The 21899-nt window shown below is 43.6% G+C and overlaps 1 protein-coding gene across 1 annotated transcript; it reads right to left on the reverse strand.

The window, feature by feature from the left end:
* Positions 1-38: 38 nt before the first annotated feature.
* Positions 39-21644, reverse strand: RIPPLY2 (ripply transcriptional repressor 2). The gene is given in 5 exon segments (XM_080389509.1): positions 39-335; positions 2043-2107; positions 2263-2489; positions 2492-2562; positions 2564-21644. Coding segments are annotated over 5 exon segments (549 nt in total). The 5' UTR covers positions 2584-21644; the 3' UTR covers positions 39-169.
* Positions 21645-21899: the final 255 nt, after the last annotated feature.

Here is a 21899-nt window from a genome sequence, read left to right on the forward strand (position 1 = left end):
CAGCAGGACAGGAAAAGAAAAAAGGGAAAAGGCTCAGATGAAATTACAAGACATTTCAGTTTTATTAAGAATAATTTACATACAAATAAATTATCTTTAAAAATACTATAATATATTTTTATAATAAGTTTAATTTAAGTCTTAGAAATTGCATTGCCCTTTGCTGCAATCAGCAATCTGATTCTGTTCTTGAATCTTGTTCCAGATCATCTTCATCATCTTCGCTATCAGAGTCTTCATAAAAGGAGATTGTAGCTTGGACTGGGAAGTTCTTCAGAAGTGCTTCAGCTTCCTGATATAAATAATCATAGCACCTTGATTTGGGCCAAAATAGTCTGAAACAAGTACACAATAGGTTTGCTTATTGCTATTACATAGTCTGCTTGGAGGCTGACAGACAAGAAACAGCAGTGAAATTCTGTTAAGACAAGCATCCTACAAAGGTTTTCCTCACATGCTCAACTGCTAAACCACTTTCTACATTTAAATAGGAAAGAAAATATTCTCCGAATTCTTTATTTTCTTCTGAATATATAAAGATGCACAAAGTGCCAGTTTTGCAGCACAACTACTCTAATTTGAAACTTCCCACTATGGTACCTTGTTAACAGTATTACGTGGGGATCTGATCCAAGTACTGCCCCCATTGGAACTATTCCTGGGGAATATAATGGGTGTCAAACAGGATCCCCAATATACTTTGAGTTCATTTTGTTACTGAATGTCCCCAGCCTAGGTAGTTGTTTACAGTGGCGTGAGACAAATCTCAAAGTGAAGGGAATGATTAAGGCCTGGGGGGAATCAGACCTTGATATTTCACCCATCTTTCCAAGAAGAATCATCTAACAGATTGTGTTGTACCTGGAAATTAACATAAAAAACTGCTGATAATAACACAGCAAGGGCTATCAGCTAGTGGCACATTATACTGTAATTACTGTTAATATACTCCACAGTTCCCGTTCCTTTTCATCTAGCATCCTCTTTTGCTTACAGTTTTGAAAGTAGCTGAAGAAACAGACAGTAGAAGCTCCAAGAGCTAAGAGACTAACAACTTGCAACATAATAAAACACTGATTACAGATTGTTTATAATAGAAATACATTAAGAAACAGAACTAGATTGTTTTCTAGAGATTACAAGTAGTGCTTCCTAGGCTACTGTTTAACTGTACTGTAAAAGAACACTGCTTCTTTTGCAGCACAAAGTAACTGACACTTGCTTTATAACACGTCTCCATTCCCAGTGTTCCCTGCAACATTCTCTAAGAAATTGTAAAGACTGACATCACTGACTGCTCCGGTGCTTTGGCATGAGGGAGCCTGTGCATCAGCCTAGATTTGGGAGAAAGCTGCATCCCGTCTGGAACAACCACCCATGCAATTACTTCAAGCGCCTTGCAACACCTACTAGTACTTCTGAACATAGACTCTCCTGCAGATGCAACCATAGTTATTTTATTTGCTTTTCAGAAATGACAGTGCAGATACTACCATTAGTTTCACCATTAAAACAGTAGCTACACCAGTATTTTCCCCGGCAATGCTGGCTTGGTCAGCCCATGCCCTCTCCTCCTGCCACACTTTTCCATGCCTGCCCCTGCTTCCCTGCACCAGCACACTGGAGGCTCGCACAGCAAAGCGGCCTAGGAGCTACAACCTCCCCAGATCCCCCTTCCTTTTTTAATTCTGAGCATGGGAATGAGCAGCAAGGTGCTCCAGCCAACACTGCCACCACACAAACACACACACAAAGAAAAACAACAACAAAAAACCCACCCAAAACACCACAAAACAAAACAACAAAAAAACACAAACAAAAACCACCCCAACCAACATGTAACAGTGCGATATGCCCAAGTCCCACACCACAGAAGCACTTCAACGACTCAAAGGTCTGGTAAACCCGCAAGTCGCGGCCCGGTTTGCCCAGGGACCCGGCAGTTCAGCAGCGCTCGCTCCGAGGCTCTTTCCTACCTACAGACACGTTATGGGTGGGAACAAGCGGGGCGGGGGGAGCGCGGGGCCCGGCGGCGGCGTTACCTGACGGGGTGCGTGTACTGCGCCAGCTTCCGGGGGGCTCCGGCCGGCCCGCGGGGGCTGTGGGGCTGGGGGGAGAGAGCAGAGGTCAGCCCGGCGGCACGGGCACGGCACCCGGCACGGGGGGCCCGCCCGAGCAGCCGCCGCCCCGCCGGCGCTGCCTGGGCGCTACGGCGGCACTGCCGGCGGCAGGCACTGCGCTGCGCCGCGCCGCCCCACTCACCGCCGCGGGGCCGCTCGGCCGGGCCGCCTCGCCCGGCGCGGGCACCCAGGGTCTCCAGAAGGGCGCGGGCCTGCGGGCCGAGGGCAGGGCCGTGAGGGCAGGGCCGGGCCGCGCCCCGCACCGGGGGGAGCGGGAGAGGGGCGAGCAGCCCCGGGGGGGCAGCGCCGCCGAGGGCGGGCGGGGGCCGCCGCGCCCCGTCCTGCCGCCCTCCATCCTCCGCCGGTCGCGGCCGCTCGCCTGGCCCTACCCGCCCCGGGCCCGCAGGCTTTTATAGCCGGCGGCGGCCGCTGCGCGCCACGGCGCCCACCTCCCCCGGCTCATTTGCCAGCGCCATCAGCAAAAAGGCTCCGCGCGAAGGCGCCGCTGTGTAAACACGGGGTGCGGACGCGTGCAAGCCCCAAATGGCCGGGGGGGGATGTGGCGGGTCGGTGTTAATCGCACTTGAGCCGACACGTGGCAGCTGCCGGGCGGGGGGCACTCTGTGGGAACGGGGCGGGGGGCGCGGGGCGAGGCGAGGGGAGGCAGCCCCGGGGACGTGCCCGGCCGCTCTCCCGCCCCGGCGGCGGGGGTCAGGCCGCCCCAAGCGCGGCGTTGCGTTGTTAAACGCCCGTTAGCCGCCCCCTCCGGCGGCACGGCGTGCGGGGAGGCAGAGCCACCGCCGGGCACGGCCCGCGGGCGCAGGGATGCGGGCGGCAGGGACCCCGCGGCGCGCGCGGCACAAGGGCCCGTCACCCTGGGGTGGGGGACATAGCGACCTTCCTTAGAGGGGTGCTCGTTTCGAGGCGCGCCACCTCCCAACGCTCTCCGTGACGTGCTCCCCTCGAGATAAGACTGGTTCCCTAGCGTAATGGCTGGGGTTTTGTTTGCTGGTTTTTGTTTGGGGGGTTTTTTTGGTGTGTTTTTTGGGGGTGTGTGTTTGGTTGGTTGTTGGGGTTTTTTTTGTTTATTTTGTTGTTTGTTGTTTTCTTTTTTAAGGTATTTTTACCTAGGAGTCGTGCTGCCAGCAGCAAATGCTGTTGCTACAGGTGGAAGGTTTCGTGCCAAAGTCATCCGTTTCCATGTTCCCCAGCACCGTGGGAGCTCTTTTTGGTTTGGGTTGTTTCGGGGTTTTTTTTTCTCTCTTCTTTCGAAGATTGCAATCGCTGATGCATATGATGGGGATGGAAACAGTGATTGTATATAAGAGTAGTAAACAGTAATAATATCAGCTCTGGGGGTGCTAGGAGGTTGGTGGGATAGAGCTGCCCTAGATGCTGAAGGAGGGCTTTAAACCCACGTAATCTTTTGTCTCTTTAAAGACTCATATTACTGAGGCACCATGAAGACTGAGGCACTGTACTCTTTGAAATAATATTTTTTTCCTTTTTTGAGCATAGCCATAAGGAGTGTGTCTGCCTCAGCACTGCCCAAGAACACCTGCAGATAGGTTACTGGTGTCTTCTCCGCAGGATCTTCAGCACAATCCATTTCACTAAATAGTGTCAGCAGTACCAGTTGTAAAAAAAAAATTTACATGTTAGAAGCTATTTGGGAATGTAATCAGATTAATAGCATTAGATTAAGAGCATTTTTTTTTCAGATCTTTAAGTCAAAACCAGATGTAGACTGAATTGCCTTTCTGAAGAAAAGCAACCTCTTTCTTTGGAAGAGAAATAGGTGGAAGAGTGCATGCATTTAGGCTTGCACACGCTGTTAAGCATACACTCCAGCTTCGTCAGTGGATGTATTGTCATTTTTGAGGTTTCTGCCGCTTCATCACTTGAAAAAAATTGATAATTAGGACTTCAATAGTTATTAAAGGAAAATGTATTTCACAGTGAAAAGCCCGATTTAGTAGGACATTAGGGTTAAGCCAAATGGTTAAAAGAGTAAGATTTCCAGAGTAATTTTACTACACTGTGATGCTTGTAGCTGTTTGCGTTTTTTTCCTACCTCATTTTCACTGTGGCCTACAGTCAGATTAATTAAAATCAGGGTGAACAAAAGGCTCAGACTCCCAGTAAATAGTCATCTTACAGTTAAGAAATGGAGAATAGAGCCAAGTAGCTTGTGCAATAAGCTGAGTTCTATCATAAGCAAAATTGTATCTCTTTTTCCTTTGTTTCCAAATGGCTATTGTGAAACCTTGTCAGATGAGGTAAAGCGTAAAACAGATGTTTAAAAGCTGTCTGATGGTAGATTCTTCTTTTGCCTAAATGAAGTGAGAGCAATAATTTTTGTAGTTGGTATTTCTCTTTTGAGAAATATAACACAGGCTGTGTAGAAAAAAAAAAATAGAAGCTAGGTTTGTTACCTAAAAAAGAAAAGCAGAAACATCCTCCATCACATTAGTAGTTACACAGGGCTAAGAGAACAGAACAGCTTTATCTGTTTGATAAAGCATAAAACCGAGTTTCAACATCTACAGTAAAAGCAAAAAAGAAGGGGTGCCTGTAGCTCAGGATTCTTTTTAGTACCTGTCTGAAATGAGAAAAATGGCCTAGGGAGAAAGTGTGATTTACCCATTAGAGAGCAAACTGAAACAGAGGTGTTGAAAGGATAAGGAGAAAATAATGACTAACAGCTGTTGTTCCCCTGCATATTTTCACACTATATGACTCTTCTTGGCTTTACAGTTTAGTAATACGGTCCTGTTTATTGAGAGAAATACAAATGTCTGTCTTTGCAATAATAACTTGTTATCATTGATGCCATAAAAATCCCCCCAAAATCCCTAACATTTTGCCATCTTCCCACTGGCCTTGAAACATAGGCTAGAAATCGTTAGATCAAGGCTAGAAGATTCTTTGGTAGGGCTGTCTTGTCTTTTTCAGTTTGTGCATAGAGCAAGAGTAGCACTAACTGTTACCATCCGAGCCACAGTGTAATTGTGCTAAAACCTTTGTAGGCAGGAGCTACATACAGCTGCTGAGCAAATACTTGGTCAAACGGGAGTGATGGAACACACTTAAAACTGTTTTTTTACCTATAGTAGTGGAAAGCGTAGTTCTGAATTCAGCATAAAGTCTGATAGAGGCAGCTCCCTCATGCATTCTTGACTCATCTAGTTAAAATGGTATTCTCCTTTCTGTACCTCAGTTCCTGCTTTTTTTGTATTTCAGCTTTTAAAAAAGCAGTGTAACTCCTGAGCGGAAGGTTGTTATTGGTTGTACATAAATAACTAGACTGCCTTTAGTAAAGCAAGGCTGGATTCAAGATCTAATACACTGTGCTTTAAATATTATAGTGAAATTAAACTGAAATATGATTTGCTGTCTTACGCAATAATAAAAATACCTAGGCATTCCATCAATTCTCAGCTTCTTGAAAATTTCTCTCAAGATCATTCTTTTTTTAAATTTCCTTATACCACATTCCAAGCAGGTCATAGCTGGCAGTTTACAGGGTTCAACTCTGTTTAGCCACAGTTTGATTTTTATAGAAATTTTTGTATAATTGCAGTTGAAAAATTTCAAATGCATTACAAATATTTCTTGTACAGTCACTCTGGATTTACAGCAGTAGAACCAAAACTCGGTTTTGTTTTCTCAGAATATATACCAAGCAGTATTTATCCAGAATGAAAGTACTTCACTTGGTTTGATTTAGATTGATTAAAAGTGCTTTTGTGGCTCTCTGCAGTATGACAGCTCGAAATGTGATGCACTGTTAATAGGATACGCAGAAGAGCAAACACAGAAGTCTGTGCAGATTGGAGTGTGCTAGTATAAACAAAGAAGGTGTTCACAAATGGTTTAGAGCTAAATTTGACAAGACAGTGCTAATCACACATGGACATGGGAATATCTGGACAGAGGACACTCAGCTGGCTTCATATTAGCCTCTCTGAAGGCAGTGACAACTCTCACTTATTAGTAAAACAGGGACATTTTGTGAAAATTTGCGTGAGTTAATACAGGGAGAGAACTGGATTGGTCTTGTTAAGACTTTATTTTAGTGAGAAAGGCAAGGTCAGACGTGGAACTGCTCCTCTGCTTACTGAGACTGGACTGAGGAAACTGCTTAACAGACAAAATTTGATCTTGAGTATTTTCTAGCCTACCTTCATCTTGATGCTTCCAATTTTGGCCACACTTTAGGGCTGGGTTTTGGAAATTAAGCGTATGCCTGGCTTTTCCATACAGATACTGACTGTATATGCGTATGTTGCTTATTTATGTTTGGTTTATTAGCCCATAAATGGGTCGGGGTTTTGCCAGTAAATGCAGAGTTTGCATAGGAGATTTATGTGCACAGCTTTGGTAGAGGTTCATCTGTGTGCAATTATAATCACTTTACTGGAAACTTTGCAGTCATGTCTTTATGAGGCATCAAGCATTTTTTAGTTGTGTTATGATATTTAGGGCATTTTTTTCTGTTATAATTTGAATGTAAAACATCAGTTTGTAACAAACAAAGATGGTTTTATCAACCTCCATCCTCACCATTATTTATTTTTTATACAGTATTTTCAATATCACCAATGTACCTGAAAGTGGGCTTGGCTCAACATTTCCACAACATGATTTTTTTTGTCAGTAAATAATATGTGATCCAAATTAAGTCCTAAGAAATAAAATAAATACAAATTAATTTTCCTTATGGGGAAAAAAAAAAAAAAAAGGAACAGAGCTTAATCAGCAGATTGGTCTATTCACATTACCAATGGCTATAAAACTACTGCTCTGGCTAATAACATGCTTGTCCTATTGCTGTTGTGTGTTTTTTCCATCTTATCTATATACAAAAATGCAGCATATATTCAGTGTAATTCCACTTAACCCAAGTGCCTGGTGTTTCCTACAGAGGAGTATGTTTGAAGTCCTAAGGATGGAATGCTCTTTCGTGGAGACATCCCACTTCTCACCATCTCTCTGGATTTTGACTAGGCTGTCATAGCATTAGCCAACATTCTTTCATTTTATGGAGAAAATTATTCTTCCCTTTCCTGTATTCAAGTGGACATGAAGGGTTGCAGGAACACTGGAAGGAAAACTTTGTGAAAAGGAGGGCTGCATTTCCAGGAAAGCACGTGTCCTTTTGCCCTCTTTGTGCTATTGGGAACCTAGTTGCTGGTGACTTAGGGTTGGAGGGTTCAACAGCAAAGATGCACAGCTTTGCAGTCCGCTCTGTCACTGAGGCTGAAAACCTCCAACTTTCCCAGATTGATCTCGGCCCTGATGTCATTACAAACTTTGTGGTCACGTGAGCACGTTGGGGTGATCGTTGGCATCTGCTGGGGAATAAGCAATACATTTGTGTTTGTGTGCGTGGTACATGCACACCTGCTCGAGGCCCCTGCACATCCATGTGGTAAGGTGTTGGGCTTCCGCATTTCCCTCCCCCATTGCACTCCGTTCCCAGGCCCAGGCTGGCAAATGGTAAAGGATAACATATCCACACGGGGAAGCGACACATTAAGGGACTGAGAATGTGTAATGGGATCAGCCACCAGCTACAGGGATCTTTTAAAAAATAGGAATATAATTTGCTGTTGAGTTATGGGCACTTCAAATTCTGTGCAGATAAGGAACGGAGACATCAGTGCTAAACACCAATCTTGTAACTCTTTTTAATAGAATGGGAGTCAGTGAAACACCGATACATCATTAATGCTGGGGCTCAGCAGAAGCGTCTGGCTGGCTCAGCATAATGCAGCATAATGTCACAGCGTTTGCTGCAGTTGGAGCGCGTGGCACTGCAGCGTGGCACTGGCAGGGTTTGCCCCCTTGCCTCTAAAAAGAAGTGAGAGGCAGCCAAATGAAATGAAGTCACTGTTGCTCAACAGCTATTGACAGGAGAAATGAAGAAATTAGATAGTCATTGGAATGTCCTGATCCGACTCCTCTGGTAATACAGTCCCTTAGCAGTGATCTCTCCTCTTGCAATGTTCCATCCAATTAACTGTTTCTTCAGATTTATTGCTTTCCTGGCTAAAAAGATAGCCATGGAAGCAGAGTGGTGGTTTTTCAATTTCTCCTGTGTCTCTAAGACATCAGCACAGCATCAGGTCTCAAAAAGGATGCATGCCACTAAGCTGGTGATGTATATAGTGCAGCATTTAACATCTAGCAGGAGGGAATGAATTCCAAGAACCAGTGATGTGCGAGCTGTACCTCTGACAAACAAGCACCTGAGAAAGGCAACGTGAGTCCTAAGGACAGCAGTGGCAGCGCTGAGGGGTACACACGGTACACTCGTACCGCACTGCGGGGATGTCAGAGCTCTTACACAGGCGCCAGGAGACAAGCGCTGACAGAGACCCCCTAGCCCTGTGGTTCCTCCCTGGCTTCTGGTGACAGATGTTTGGAAGCTGCAAATTCCATTATGATGGAATTTCAGTACTTTTTCATTGCATGTTCGCATCCCAGTGATCCTTAACAGTAGCATTGAACACAGGGAGTATGGAGCTTGGTGTATGGGCTGGTAGTCTGCCTGTCTTAATGAAGCTGCAGATAAATCACAGGGGTACCAGAGGTATATATTGGTGCCGCTTATTTTTAAGGCTGCCTGTCAGTACCCTTAAAACCCGCAATTTACATTGCTTATAGCTTTCCAGATTTTTTCCTTTTTTTTTTTTTTTTTACTAAATTTTCCCATAGTAGATTTATTCAGGCTTAGTTTTTGGGGAAACTATGATCTAAATAAGATGGCTCAAACTATTGAACCATTTCCAAGAATGAGGGAGAAATGGTAGAGACATCATCTTGCAACATAAAAAACTTACAGTGCCTTTTTTGAGGAGGAGTTTAACAAGTACAGGAGCACTGCATGGTTTTGGACCATGAAGTTTGCTATTGCACCAGGTTTTTGCCTTTTGTTTTTTTCTCTGAAAATCCACTCATATTCAGCCAGTTTCCAGGTCTATAAAAATGACAGTTTGAGTGGCTCACTGAAATGACTTTGAAGAGTTTACTTACTAAATTCCTCGAAGAATTAAATCTGCCTAGGGCTTATTTCATCCAGAACTGACCAAGGCTATCCTTGCAACATAAGTTTTGTGTTGCTGGAGGCTGGGGTAGGTTTTGAAGCAAGTTCTCCAAACTGGGAGGCGCTTGCTCTTCTTCTGCTCTCTTCCACTTCCTTTGCATGGCTCAAACACTTGGGCTGCAGAAAGAGGAGGGTGACAGAAAGATGAGGAGGAGGAGAAGGAAGAGGAGGAGAAGGAGGAGGAGGAGGAGGGGAAGAAGTGGACAAGTGCTGTGGGGGCACACACACACTGGGAAGTGGGGCTGAGGTGGCGGTTTGTGGGATACTGAGAATCAGGACTAGAAATGATGTTCAGTGGAGGCAGGAGGGAGGTTTAATTAGCCCAGTGGAAGACTAAGCCTGGAAAAGGAGATGAAGAGGAACTGGGTCTGCAGCCTCTCTTGTTTCCATTCCTCCGCTTACAAGAAAAAGATTTTTTTATTTTTTATTTTTTTTTTACTTGAAGCAAGCAGCAATACATTGCTCAGGAACCATGGCAGACACCGGTCCCCAGCCATTGCACCTGTAGCCAGGCATGGTGGCTGCTGGAGGACACCACCTGATCACTTGGGCAGACAGGTGGCCCAGAGTATGGGCTGATGTAGTTGATTACATCCTGGCCTGCGAGACCTATGCCCACACCAATGGCCTCTGCAAAGGCCCCGGGGCTCTGGGAGACCCTCTCCCCTCCTGCCCATCTGTGGCAGCTTGCACCCAGAGGTTTCACAGTACACCTGTCCCCTCACAGGGGAATACAACCAGTCTGGTAGTGGTGGACCTGTTTGCCAAGGCAGCTCGATTTTTCACCTTCAAGGTGTTACCTGTGGCCCTGTTGACTGCCTGACTTCCTACCACGCTTTCCCGTGACATGGCCTCCCACACTGTATCATTACTGACCAGGGGAGCCTGTTCAAAGATTTTGGAAGGAGCTTGTGGGCTTCTTTTAAGGCCAACTCACCTCTCCTACTCACACCACCCCCATCCCACAGACAGACCGACAGAGACAGTCAGATCCTGGAGCAAACCCCCCAGGGTCACAGCAACTTCTTCCATGTGAAGTGGGTCACCCTTCCCTCTCCAGCATGCTCCCATACCTGCATGGCAGAGCCTGTTGGTGCACCCAGAGCCCTGAAACTGGAACCAGGCTGGGTGTGGAGAGAGGTGAGAAGGAGAAAAGGAGACCCGTGTGTGCTGAGCCCGGGGGACAAATGGACTAGGGCTTGAGCTCACGAGCGACATTGTGTCCGGCTGATCAAAGAGCTTAAGTCCTGGGGAGGCATCCTGGAGGAGCTGGCTCCAGTAGATGTGGGGAAAGATGTGGGGAGAACAGGCCATGTTTGAACAAGGAGACTGGATCCAATTCCCTAACGGGCAGTGGAGAACAGGAGGAGGGAAGGAGCAGGACAAGTCACCAAGGAGCGAGGCTGCAGAAGCAAAGCAAGAACGGCTAGAAAAGGAGCTGGAATAAGAAAGCACTGAGCATGGGAAGAACAATTTGGACTGGAAAAGAGGAATGTCGTGATGCCAGAGAGGAATAGGTTCTGTGTTAAGGGTGAAAGATAGATGGGAAGAGAAACTGGAAGAGAGAAATAGCACTAACAGGATAAGAAGAATGGGGTAAAGGACTGAGGACAGGAAGAGGTCTAAGTGCCGACAAATGGGGAAAAGACTGGGAAAACAGTCAAAGGGCGTGAGACAGGTTCCTCCTAATGAGTGACATTGGGCCTGGATGTCTTGGTCTCAGAGGCAGTCTGGAGAGAGGCCTGTAGAGTGGAGTCTGGGACCTGTAAGTAAGAAGTGAGATGAAGAGCTAAAACTGGGAAGAGACATGACTAAAATATTAATACATTTGAGGGGAAGAGAGAGAAGCAGCGAGTCTGGAAAAGAATAGGTATAGTAGTTGTGGGCCCAGTGTCCGTGTGCTTCCCAAAGCCTTGGGGGCTTTCCAGGGACCTTGGGAGACCCTACCACAGCAAAGCCTGAGAGAGCTGCTGGCAAGGTTCCATCACCACCTAGGGAGGCTCCAGGCTGGTACTACGAACAGTTACTCTGTTAGTTCAAGTAACAGGAGCCTGCATCGCAGACCTGACATTTTCTTATCTAGGTACTACTATTGCATTACCTGATGATTTTTCGCCCCCTCAGTTGTTCTGTTTGCATTTGTATAAACATAGGAATTCACCTGCAGACTGTGATGGGGAATACTTTTTAACACCACAAAGTCTATCACTCAAAAATCCCGAAACTTTTGGAGGGAAAAAAAAAAATCGGTGAGGTTCACATGTGAGTTATGTCTCATCCAATTTAAGTGTTTAATGGTTAAACATTACGTCTAACAGCTAAGATCTAAGTGTAAAACATCTAAGTCTAAGACAGTGAATTCAGGATGCCATTAGATAGGAACCTTCAGAGGACAACTGATTTCATCCTAAGATGAGTTGTCTGTCTGAAATGTACAGGGCAGGCAAGATGACAAAGTCTGTGGCACAGTCTGTGTCTCTCTACTGACTCTAAAAGATGACTGCTTTAGCTTAGAAACGTTTAACTGAACTAGTTTAGCTTGAAAATAGCTTTTAGGTGTCTCAGGCTGGGTGATGTGAATCCCAACGTGTTTCTATATTTGTGTGTCTGATACAAGAGTCTGCAGTACGATTTGTAGAAGTGTTTACGTCCAGCCCTCCCAGGGTTTGAAGTGCAAATTCCCCCTTGCATTTGTGTGTCCTAAATAGGTTGGACACTATGGATCTAAGGCTTACGACTGCAGCTGAAATTAATGAGAATCATGCCTCAACTGCAGTGCTATATAATTCAAGGCTATGGAAAAACAAGATCATCATTATCTCAAACTGGCCAGCCAGGTTTAAGGAGCCTTTTTAACATTAGGATTTGTCCTTAATTACCTATGTGTAAAATGGCAGCAGCAGTAAGGCACGCCCAATCCTTAAAGGCCCTGTGAACTTTGTTCATTTATTCTTGCAGCCACCATGGTTACTGGCACTGCAGAAAACCCATCAGAGCAGCATTTTGAAATCCGGTCTGTAAGTTTTTGCTATGCAAGAAAACCGTTGGAGCGTGCAGGCTGTACAGAGAACAAATGATATATTGAACAGCAATTCAATACATTGTCATCACCTATTCTGGGCACTGTGAGGGGGAAGGAGCTTGTGAAAAACAGAAGATGGTGATGCCATTGACTGCCTTAATGCGTATACGCACGTGAACTGAATTTGTGTAGACAACGATGATTCTGGTATTTTTGCAACTTCTTGGTGCTCACTATCACAGTCTTAATAATGTTGTTTTGACACATGATTGTCTGTGAGTGTGAGACAATTGTGTCTCTGGTTTATTCCATCTGGAGATTTTGCCTAAGATCCTCCCCTTTTTAATTTCCCCCAAAAACTTCTGTGCATGTCTTTATATGCCCCACCTTAATATTTGAGATATTGGAGTATCCATAATAAAATATATGAAAATATTCAATATATTTTATATTGGGTGATAAACTATGAGGTGCAATGTTTGGTTTTGATATAAATATATGTATATACCAATTACTACAGGGAAAATTTCTAAAGTAGATAATAGCAAATTTTCTCTGACGGGCATAAATTTGTCATTTCCAAAGAATCCAAAGACCACTATCACAATGTTTTTAAAGCTGCATCCTCAATATTTTTATCAGCTTCCTCTACTCAGCATTTTATTTATTTATTTCCTCTCTGACCTGCAGCACAGTCTCATTATCACACATTGCATTCTTGTACATCCTAGCATTCACGATACGAAGTACAGAATAGCAAATCAGTGTGATATCACATTATTGGAAATTTTCTTGTCTCATTTTTTAAATTTTCTCCTGATGGATTTTCTTCATTAGCGCCCTTTAAGAACTCCACAGATCTCATTTTCCAAGTTACTGATGTGGCTTTACTCCGTGGAACAGAAGTCTCCAAATAATTAGTATTTTGTTAGTCGGCCAAGTATCTCTCTGGCCTCCAGGCATTGCTGGAGCATAAGTATAAAAAAAAAGTCTGAATTTTTTCCATTACATTTACCTCCTGTCTTCTTAAACTGGTTCTTTCACCAAAATATCAGTTCATATCACACACTTTTTGTTGTTGTTGTTGTTATTGAAATACTTTATGGCTATACTAGGCATTGTAAATTCTTGCCTTTTGGTTTTCCTTACCTTCAAAGACCATATATTTATATCTATATCTATATTTACATTTATACTGTGAAAATACATTCTATATAAAATATATATAATATAGATCTATTCTTACCATCTCATAACACACATATATATATATAATATAGATAAATACTGTGAATACATATATGGTATGTTTATTTTTATATATATATATATATATGAAATACATACTAAATTAACTTTTACCTGAACTTATATGACCTAGTTGGAAACTGACACATAACAAATCTAAACATTGTCATATATCTCTTCCTAAGTATGTAAGTTTTGACAAATATATGTTTTTTTAAATAGTGCTGCTACTAAGAAGAAACGACTTAAAATGCAAAGTATGTTCAGAGGGTTTTCCAGATGAAATGCAGAGCTCATCATGGAAATGATTGCCTTGGGTATTCATTATCTCAGCACAGCAAGAGATCATTCATATTGTCTGTGACATTAGTGTTCAGCAAATGCTCCAAAATAAAATGTTGTCTGACATGTGCACCAAGTAGGTTTTTGCCTGAAATAAATATTTTAAGTAAATTGAAACATATATATTTGATGGTGGGTTTAATTATTTACTGTTTTTCTTAGAGAGGATTCAGAGGACATGAATAGAGAGTGCTAGGCATAATTTGTACAAATACTAAGTGAACGCTCTGTTAAAGCAATTTCTGTACATATACATTCTTAAGTGCCTTGTTGAAACAGTCTTTTTCTTTGAATTTGGACCCATATTAGTAACAGATAAAAACCAGGGCTATGTAGTAACTGCAGAATAGTTGAGGGCTTCATTTCCTGGTGCATTTTTTGCCTTTCTCAGAAAAACCTCATGTTGACTGGCAGCACTTTGGCGATCTAGAAGGGATTCAATGGCCTCAAAAGGAAATACGGTTTTAAAGCCTGCCCTGACTGCTTCTGAAACCTGCGGTGACTTTACTTTGAACCGCAAGGGAGTTGTATCGATTCTCAGCAGATGCCGCAGTGCCAATAAACACCTTCCCACTGGAGGGAGGGAGAGAAAGCGTGTCTTGACATTGCAAGACCTGGGCCTGCTCAACCAGACAAAGAGAAAACACCATCTTCTGAGGATCCATCCTTTCATTTCAGTTCTTCAAAGAACTGTAGAGCTGAGATGCTATTCACAAGATTGCTTATATACATGAGCAAGGGAACAGTGGAAGAGCTGTGCTTTTTTCTCCCCACACTGAGGCCAAGAAAAAAATTGTTTGAAGAAAAACCAACGGAGTTTTTCTAAAGAGGTTACTATTTTTCTTCCTTTTCCTGCTGCAGCCTGTGTTCTCTCTCACTGCTCTCTTTCTGTGGCAGGAGAGCAGGTGCAAGGCAGACGCTTTGGCAGATAAAGATGTTCCAGTACTATAATTATAATCAACATTTCTGTGTAAAATACCCAAGGGTTTCTGCATGCACAACACACATAGGAAGTTTCACACAGAGTTTTCAGCTCCTTGCTCTCAGTCATCATATCATAAATGCTAATAGCTTTAATCTTCTGGAGAATTCCAGATTTGGGGTGTGTGGTGTGCGGGGTGTGTAGGTAATATGCCTGAGAAGTACTGGCTTGACCAGGCTTAAACCTCCCTTGCATCCAAGATGCCCTTGGCATAGTGGAATGAGAGAGGAAGCACTGGGAATGCTCTGCAAAGACTTGTATGGATGAACAGCCTCAGCCTCCCCAGCACATCCTTTATGTGTGTGTGTGAGGCTGATGGTGGAGAAAGAGCAGAGGCACGCATGGCATAAGGCTTTGTTATTTCGTGGGCTTTACCTGGACATGGGATTCCCTATCACAGGCCAAGCAGCAGGACAAATCTGGACAGATATCAAGGACAGAAAGGAGCAGCAGTGTAAGCTTTCTGGGAGCGCTCCCTGGAGAAGGAGGACGTGGGTTTTGCGTCCTCCTCTGTGCTACATGTGCAAACGATAGTGACAGTCGGGGTCACGGCTTTCTGAGTCAGACACTAGAAATTAGCTCAGTTTAATAGCACACCTCAGTGATCGCTGGAACTGAGGGTATAATTTTCAATAAATCATTTACTTCAAAAGGTTAATCTCTGTGTGCACAAGTGTGCGTGTTCCTTTATTTTCATAGGACTGAGAACAGGCTGAGAAATACTTGAATATTGTTTATTTAAAAAAATGCATCTCTGTTTTTAATAAATTTGGTTTTGAAGTTGAGCTGTGTCGAGGAAGTCTGTCAGCAAGACGGACAGACTCATGACATCTCTCTGCTCTCTTTGTTGAATTGGACTGCTATGATCAAGTTTCCCCTTGAGGACGTTACACACATTCATAATAATCAGTTAAGATTTCTGTTCCCTGAATATCTCCAGTACTATCTTTGTTTACATAAACCGGCATTCTGGCAAACAGAATAAAGGCAAACACAGCCCCCAGCTTTCAAGGTGGAGTGGAAGGAGCCTCCTAACACTCAAGATGCAAAAACATATTGTAGGAGCGTTTTTAAATGGAGGACTGAGGACAAGGCGACAGGTGCAGGAGAGCATGCCAGTTGGACTAACTCATTATGAAAAGGGTAAAATTAAAAACACCCTGCGTGCCTGAGAGAAGGCGACAAAATCCAGATAGGAAACAATCAAGATCAGTGCAAACGATCCAAAGAAAATAGGCCATACAAAAAGCAATTAGATCAATATACCACATAAAAGCACTCTGTGGGACTGCTGGGAGTCTAAGGATGGAGATTAGTGAACTGGAACATTTAATTTTAAATGTTTGCAATAGTAGGCATCTGCTAGAAAATAATCAATGGGATACTGTAATAGAGTAGAGTACAAATATATCTGAATAACAGAGAAGATTACACCATTAGAGAGAGGAGCAGTAGCAGTTAAGAGAAAGCTAAGTTTCAAATTAGTAACAACGAAAATATGCTGTAAAATCCATTTGGGTTGAAATTCCTTATCCAAGAAGGAGCAGTAGTGAAACACCTGTTGTCCTGTACTCGGAGGTCAGACCGGCCTATCTAGAAGACAGCCCACCCCATCCCGAGACAGGGCTCCACATGGGTGGAACCAGCCCCCCTCTGCAAGTGCCCATCCCTCCCTGCTGACAACGAGCTCAGGAGCCTGCCTGGCAAGCTCTGAGAAAATGTTTGCCGGTTCAACGGGTAAAGTTAAGCATGTAAATTCACCTGATGGTCAAGGCTGTGGTGCTAGTGACTTGACTGGTGACAACAGCTGCAAAACACCCTCAGATTAAAGGCTACAAAGGTTGGGTAGGTGCAGTGGGAGACTTCAGCTGTCTGCAGGGGCATTAGGAAATGTTCAGAGCGTGGTATTATTTGGACATGACAGTTGTAGACAGTTTTACTTCTTGGCCTAACTAGTCAGTTGATCCGCAAGAGGAAAAGCCGCTCTAGGTTTAATCCTGAGAAGTCTGCAGGAGCTATTTCCACGTAGGACTACAGAGGAATAACTCTGTAGCAACGAACCCGAGGTACTCAAATCCAGTATCCCTGCAAAAATGGAAAAGGCATCAACATCCCAAGTTCAGGGAGGGAGCTGCTTACAAATGGTGATGTTAGTCAAATGTTAATGACAAGAGTCATAAAAGAATGAAGAAAAGGTAAATATTTTATATGTGAAGAAGTAAGCATGGCTTGTAAAGGTTGAAGTCACGTTTCACCAATGCACTAGACCTTGTTTAAGGTATCAACAACTCATTAAGTGAAGATATCAAAATGAAACAAAACCCATAATTATACCACCCTGTGAGCCATTGGTGAAACTGTCTCTTGAGTATTGCGTGGACTTTGCTCCACTGATAAAATATAACTAGAAAAGATACAGAAAGGCAGCAATTAGAATCAGAGACTGGAAACAGTGCCGGGCCAAGGGGACTAAACATTATAGGACTCTTCAGCTTAGAAAAAAGGTGACATAAAGAATTATATTGCATCTCTGTAAATTATTAATGATACAGAGATAGTGAACAGCTATTTCTCATAACCTAAGATCTAGAAGCATCGTATAAAGTTGCATATAGCAGGCTTAAAGTTAACAGAATATGCTTTTTCATACATTGTGTAAATAAGCTGAGAAACTCATTGCCACAAGGTGCCATACCGACCAAAAGCATAGAGAAGTTTTAAAAAGTATCAGACATAGATAAGGCAGCTAGATTCCATCCTTTTCAGCATGCACTGTCAGAATCGTGCCTGGACAGGCGCCCTACCTAGCCAGGGGTAGCTGCTATTATATTCTGACCAAAGTAATTTAAAAGTTGGAGGAAAAACCAAGTTATTATTTTCTCCACTTCTACACGTCAGATAATAACCTTTGATTATTGCAAACTGGGCTGGATTCCAAGTGATAATTTCCAGATGAACAGCTCCAGCTAAGTTATCATATCCCAGGGGCTCTCATTTGTAAGTGGAAAATAAACATGAATACCAAGTCGTCCTTAACTGAATGAAGCACAGCAACCCCCTGTCTGGTTATTTCAATGAAGATAAACATCTTTAATTCATATGAAATATATCCCTCTCAATGCACAGCTCAATTATTTCCACCTTCACATTCTTCTGTTATAGTGAGAATTTGGTAAGAAAAAATGTTAACAGTAATAGAGTTATTTTCAGACCGATACTTCCCCTCGTTGCAGTTGGTTACTCAGAAAACATGGAAAATGTGGTTGTGCTTATCTGCCTTTTTCTGATGGCTCAGTGCATTCTGTGACTTGTCTTGAGACACCATGAGGCAGGAGTGATAAATTTAATTAAGCTCCTTAAGCAACAGTGTTCTGACTCAGTAAACATTAACACTTCCCATTATGCCTGAGCAAACACAAAGATCTGGTCTCAGCTTGGGAATAGCTCAGAGTGCTAATACAAACAAAACAGCTTCAGCTATTTTTACAAATGGTCCTGCAAGTTTTTCTAGCAAGTGTTGATCACGCTTCTTACTTAGGAAGGAGTGGAGTGGAATGACTTGTGTGACTACATGAAATCATTTCTTTGGGATAAGGAGGGGGATCTATGCTGAGAAGCTTCTAAATGGTCCTCCCATAATTAAATCAAACCAAACCAAACCAAACCAAACCAAACCAAACCAAGCCAAACCAAACCAAACCAAAACAAGACCCACAATGAAACCCAGCTCCCTGAGTAACTAGAACTTAAGTCTGCAGATATTTCCCAATGACAGGGAGTAGCTTGGATTTTTTGCAGACCCCCTGCCACAGTCTGGAGGAGTTCGAGTTACTTTTGTCCAAGTTTGTATCACCCCAATCTACATTTTACACAGATATGTAAAAGGCACACGTACACAGGCATGTGCATCGTTATAAATGAGTTTGTATATTGACCAACAGGGGCCAACACTAGCAGAGCAGCGTTTCCTAGAAATTTCAGGTGGCCTTATCAGCACAGGGATTGCATCTCTGTGCCAGTCCAATCACTTGCTCACACTGCCCCAGCAGACCCTCCTCCCCATCTGAGGGGCTGTGTAACACTCCACTCTTCAGAATTCACTTTATTTGTGTTGGTTTTTGAAGCGCTGACTGGTGTTTGAGGTGGGCAGGTGGGGGCACAGGGGAACCATGTGCAGGAATTGTCCATGCTGATGCTCTGGAAGTGCCATATGATCACACAGGTTTGGAGCTGATGGGTCTCTTGGGAAAGGAGGGCTCTGCTCAGGGCGTACTCAGAGGAACGGCATTGCAGCCATCAACTCTTCAACTCGCTCACAAGAAGGGGGATTTGAAAGCAACGATGCGATAGAGCAATGGCTTACCAGTGGCAGCACAGCTGAGGTCCTGTGGGTCTGCTGGAGGATCTGTGATGCTTCCCTAGGGGTTTTGGGTAAGGTAGCTTTGGAGCACTGCGGGGATCTGTGCCTTGCGCGCTGGCCCAGTGATGCATCAGAAATGCAGTAATTTGAACTTGGAGTTAATGAGACTGAGCAATGAAGTTGGATCTTGTTTCTCTTTGTAATTAAGCCATGTTTAATCTCAGCAGTGAAAATATGGTGAAATGGGATTTTTGTTGTTGTTTCTTATGCTTTTGAATACTATGTAGAAAGAGAAAGCTCAAGGGGTTTCTAAACTGTCAGTATTTCTGCAAAAGGAAACAAGAACACCTGCATCCATTTGCACTGGAAGACATCAGGCCTTGGCCTGGTTACTTGCCTTGGTACTCTTTATTATTTCTATTTCATACAAACTGGACGCAGAAAAAACAGGTTGACTTGCTAAGTTTTTGTACTTGCCATTTTGTGTTCTATTGCTAAGTGGCAAAATCTGTGTTGTAAAATCTGAAAATAGGGAAATGCTTGCATCCAAGATTATTTTTCATTTGAAATGCAGGCTAGAAATATATTTAAATAAGTCTTTGAAGTTTTATGAGCACTGAAGGCTGAATTGACCCCATTAATGTTCCATTCAGTCAACACATCATCTAGACCTTACCCTTTTCCTGCCTCCAAACTACATCTTGTTTACACATGCATACATGTTTAGCCATCAGCCTCTCTGGCCTATGTGAATTTTGTGTGTTGTAGGTTCTGCGGGAAAATGCCAGCCGGTTTAAAGGATCCCTATTATTTCACTATCTTTGTTTGCAACTGTGTTTTGTTTCCTCTTAGAAGTCCCACTCTCATTCATCACATTTCTTTTGTTCCCTTTTATTATCAGGCTGTTGTCTCAGAGAACATGAGCTAAACACCAAACGCCCCTTTGTTAGTTAGTTGTCCTTATCGTTATCATCAGGATCAGTTCCCTTTACATTTTCACATCTGACCAGCCTTCCTGAAAGTCCAAATTATATTACAATTAGAAATGCCGTAGACGTAATGTGCACAGGAACTTCCTATTCATATCCACAGAGTTGTGTATCTTGAACTGAACAGAAAAACAAATCGCTGTGTTTGGAGGCCTAAATTCAGGGATAGGGCAGGGTGAACCATGGACTGCTGTGGGATATGTCCATTTTATCTGCCTTATTTGTCAGCTGAAGAGGGGTTGGTGAGTCTTGTAAACCAGCCGGGAGATCTCAGCCGAGTTCTGCCCCAGGATATATCTGTTTAACTGTTATGCCAGGCTGAAAGAATTGAAGCTCAGGTCTTCAACTTTCCCAGAAAATAGCCTAATCAGGAGGCAAGAGGCCATCCTGATGGGGGAGGGAGAAGGTTTCTAACTCTTGTGAGGACATTTTTTCTGTTGTCCAGAAAATATTTCAGGATTCACTGAATCGCATATGATAGCATCCCCTGAATCGCATATGATAGCATCCCCTGGATCTGCAGAGGCGAACAAATCACAAGTGGGCAAGAGGAGCCCAAGCCCTCTCAACACATCAGCTACATCAGCTGGGGACATGGGTGTAAGGAGTGGAACACAGGGAAAAGCACCTAAGGGGGGGTCAGGGGAAAAGCAGGCAGAGAGGGAGCAGAGGCACTGGGCTGGCAGGAGGAGGACACAGCTGTCGGGTGTGAGTGCCTTACTGCTGAAACCTCCGCCTGCAGCCCACGTGAGGAGGTTGCTGTCAGATGCCTAAACGTAATTTATGTCTATTGGCATGATTATCCTGGGAGTAGGAAAGTCACACTATTCTCAAGATCCTCAGGCACAGCTTAGGTAGTTAAAATGTATTTTGTAGCTCAAATATATATATCTATTTTTACTTGGCTTTCAAGGCTTCCTTGTGCAGAAGCATTTCCAACGCCGTCTCTTTTCATCCTTGAGGACCTCCCTTGTCAACTGTGTCACTGATACAGTGTCTTTCAGCGCTGATTTTACCTCATTCTCCTGCTCACTCACCTCCCCTACGTTCAGCGCAGGGTTTCTGAGTTCCAATTTTAACGCTCCCGGTCGGCATTTCTTCAGAATGAGAATGACCTGCCTTTCCTCCAGAGATCAGCAGAGAAAAGCTGAATGTGTGCTGTCTGAATCTCTTCCCTCATTAGCCCAGCTGTTAGTGTGAAACCTCCCATTTTTTCCTTCTTCACTGTAAACCTTGAGAGTGTATTTTGATAACCTTGGCAATTTTCCAAGCAGATCTGGCTCCACCTTCAATCGACACAATGCACAAAATGAGGCAAGGAAAGCACAGAGTTTGCAGGTGTGATCACTTGCAAGTATAGAGAATTGCTTGTCTTGGGCAGAACCTATGGAGAGACTCAAGGTGAGCTGTCCTTTAGAGGATGTTCTTTACGTTCTCTCCTAACCCACGGAGATTCTGTGTAACTTCTTAGTTACTTCTGTGTCTTCTTAGGCTGCATATTTCCATAATGTAAAATAAAAAGAGGTTGAAAGTACATTCCTTGCTCCAGGTGCACAAAAAGCATAGTGGGAAATCTGCAGATCGTTGCGTTGCACCCAGTACCCTGTATATTGTTACTCATACAGCATTTCCTTGCTATTAAATATCCTCTGTGTCTATAAGAAAAGTTCTGTACAGTTATTGATGTTTTGATTTCTCTCTTTCCATTTTTTTAGTAGATCAAGG

The sequence above is a fragment of the Falco punctatus genome (assembly GCF_963210335.1).
Source record: "Falco punctatus genome assembly, chromosome: 5".
NCBI lineage: Eukaryota > Metazoa > Chordata > Aves > Falconiformes > Falconidae > Falco > Falco punctatus.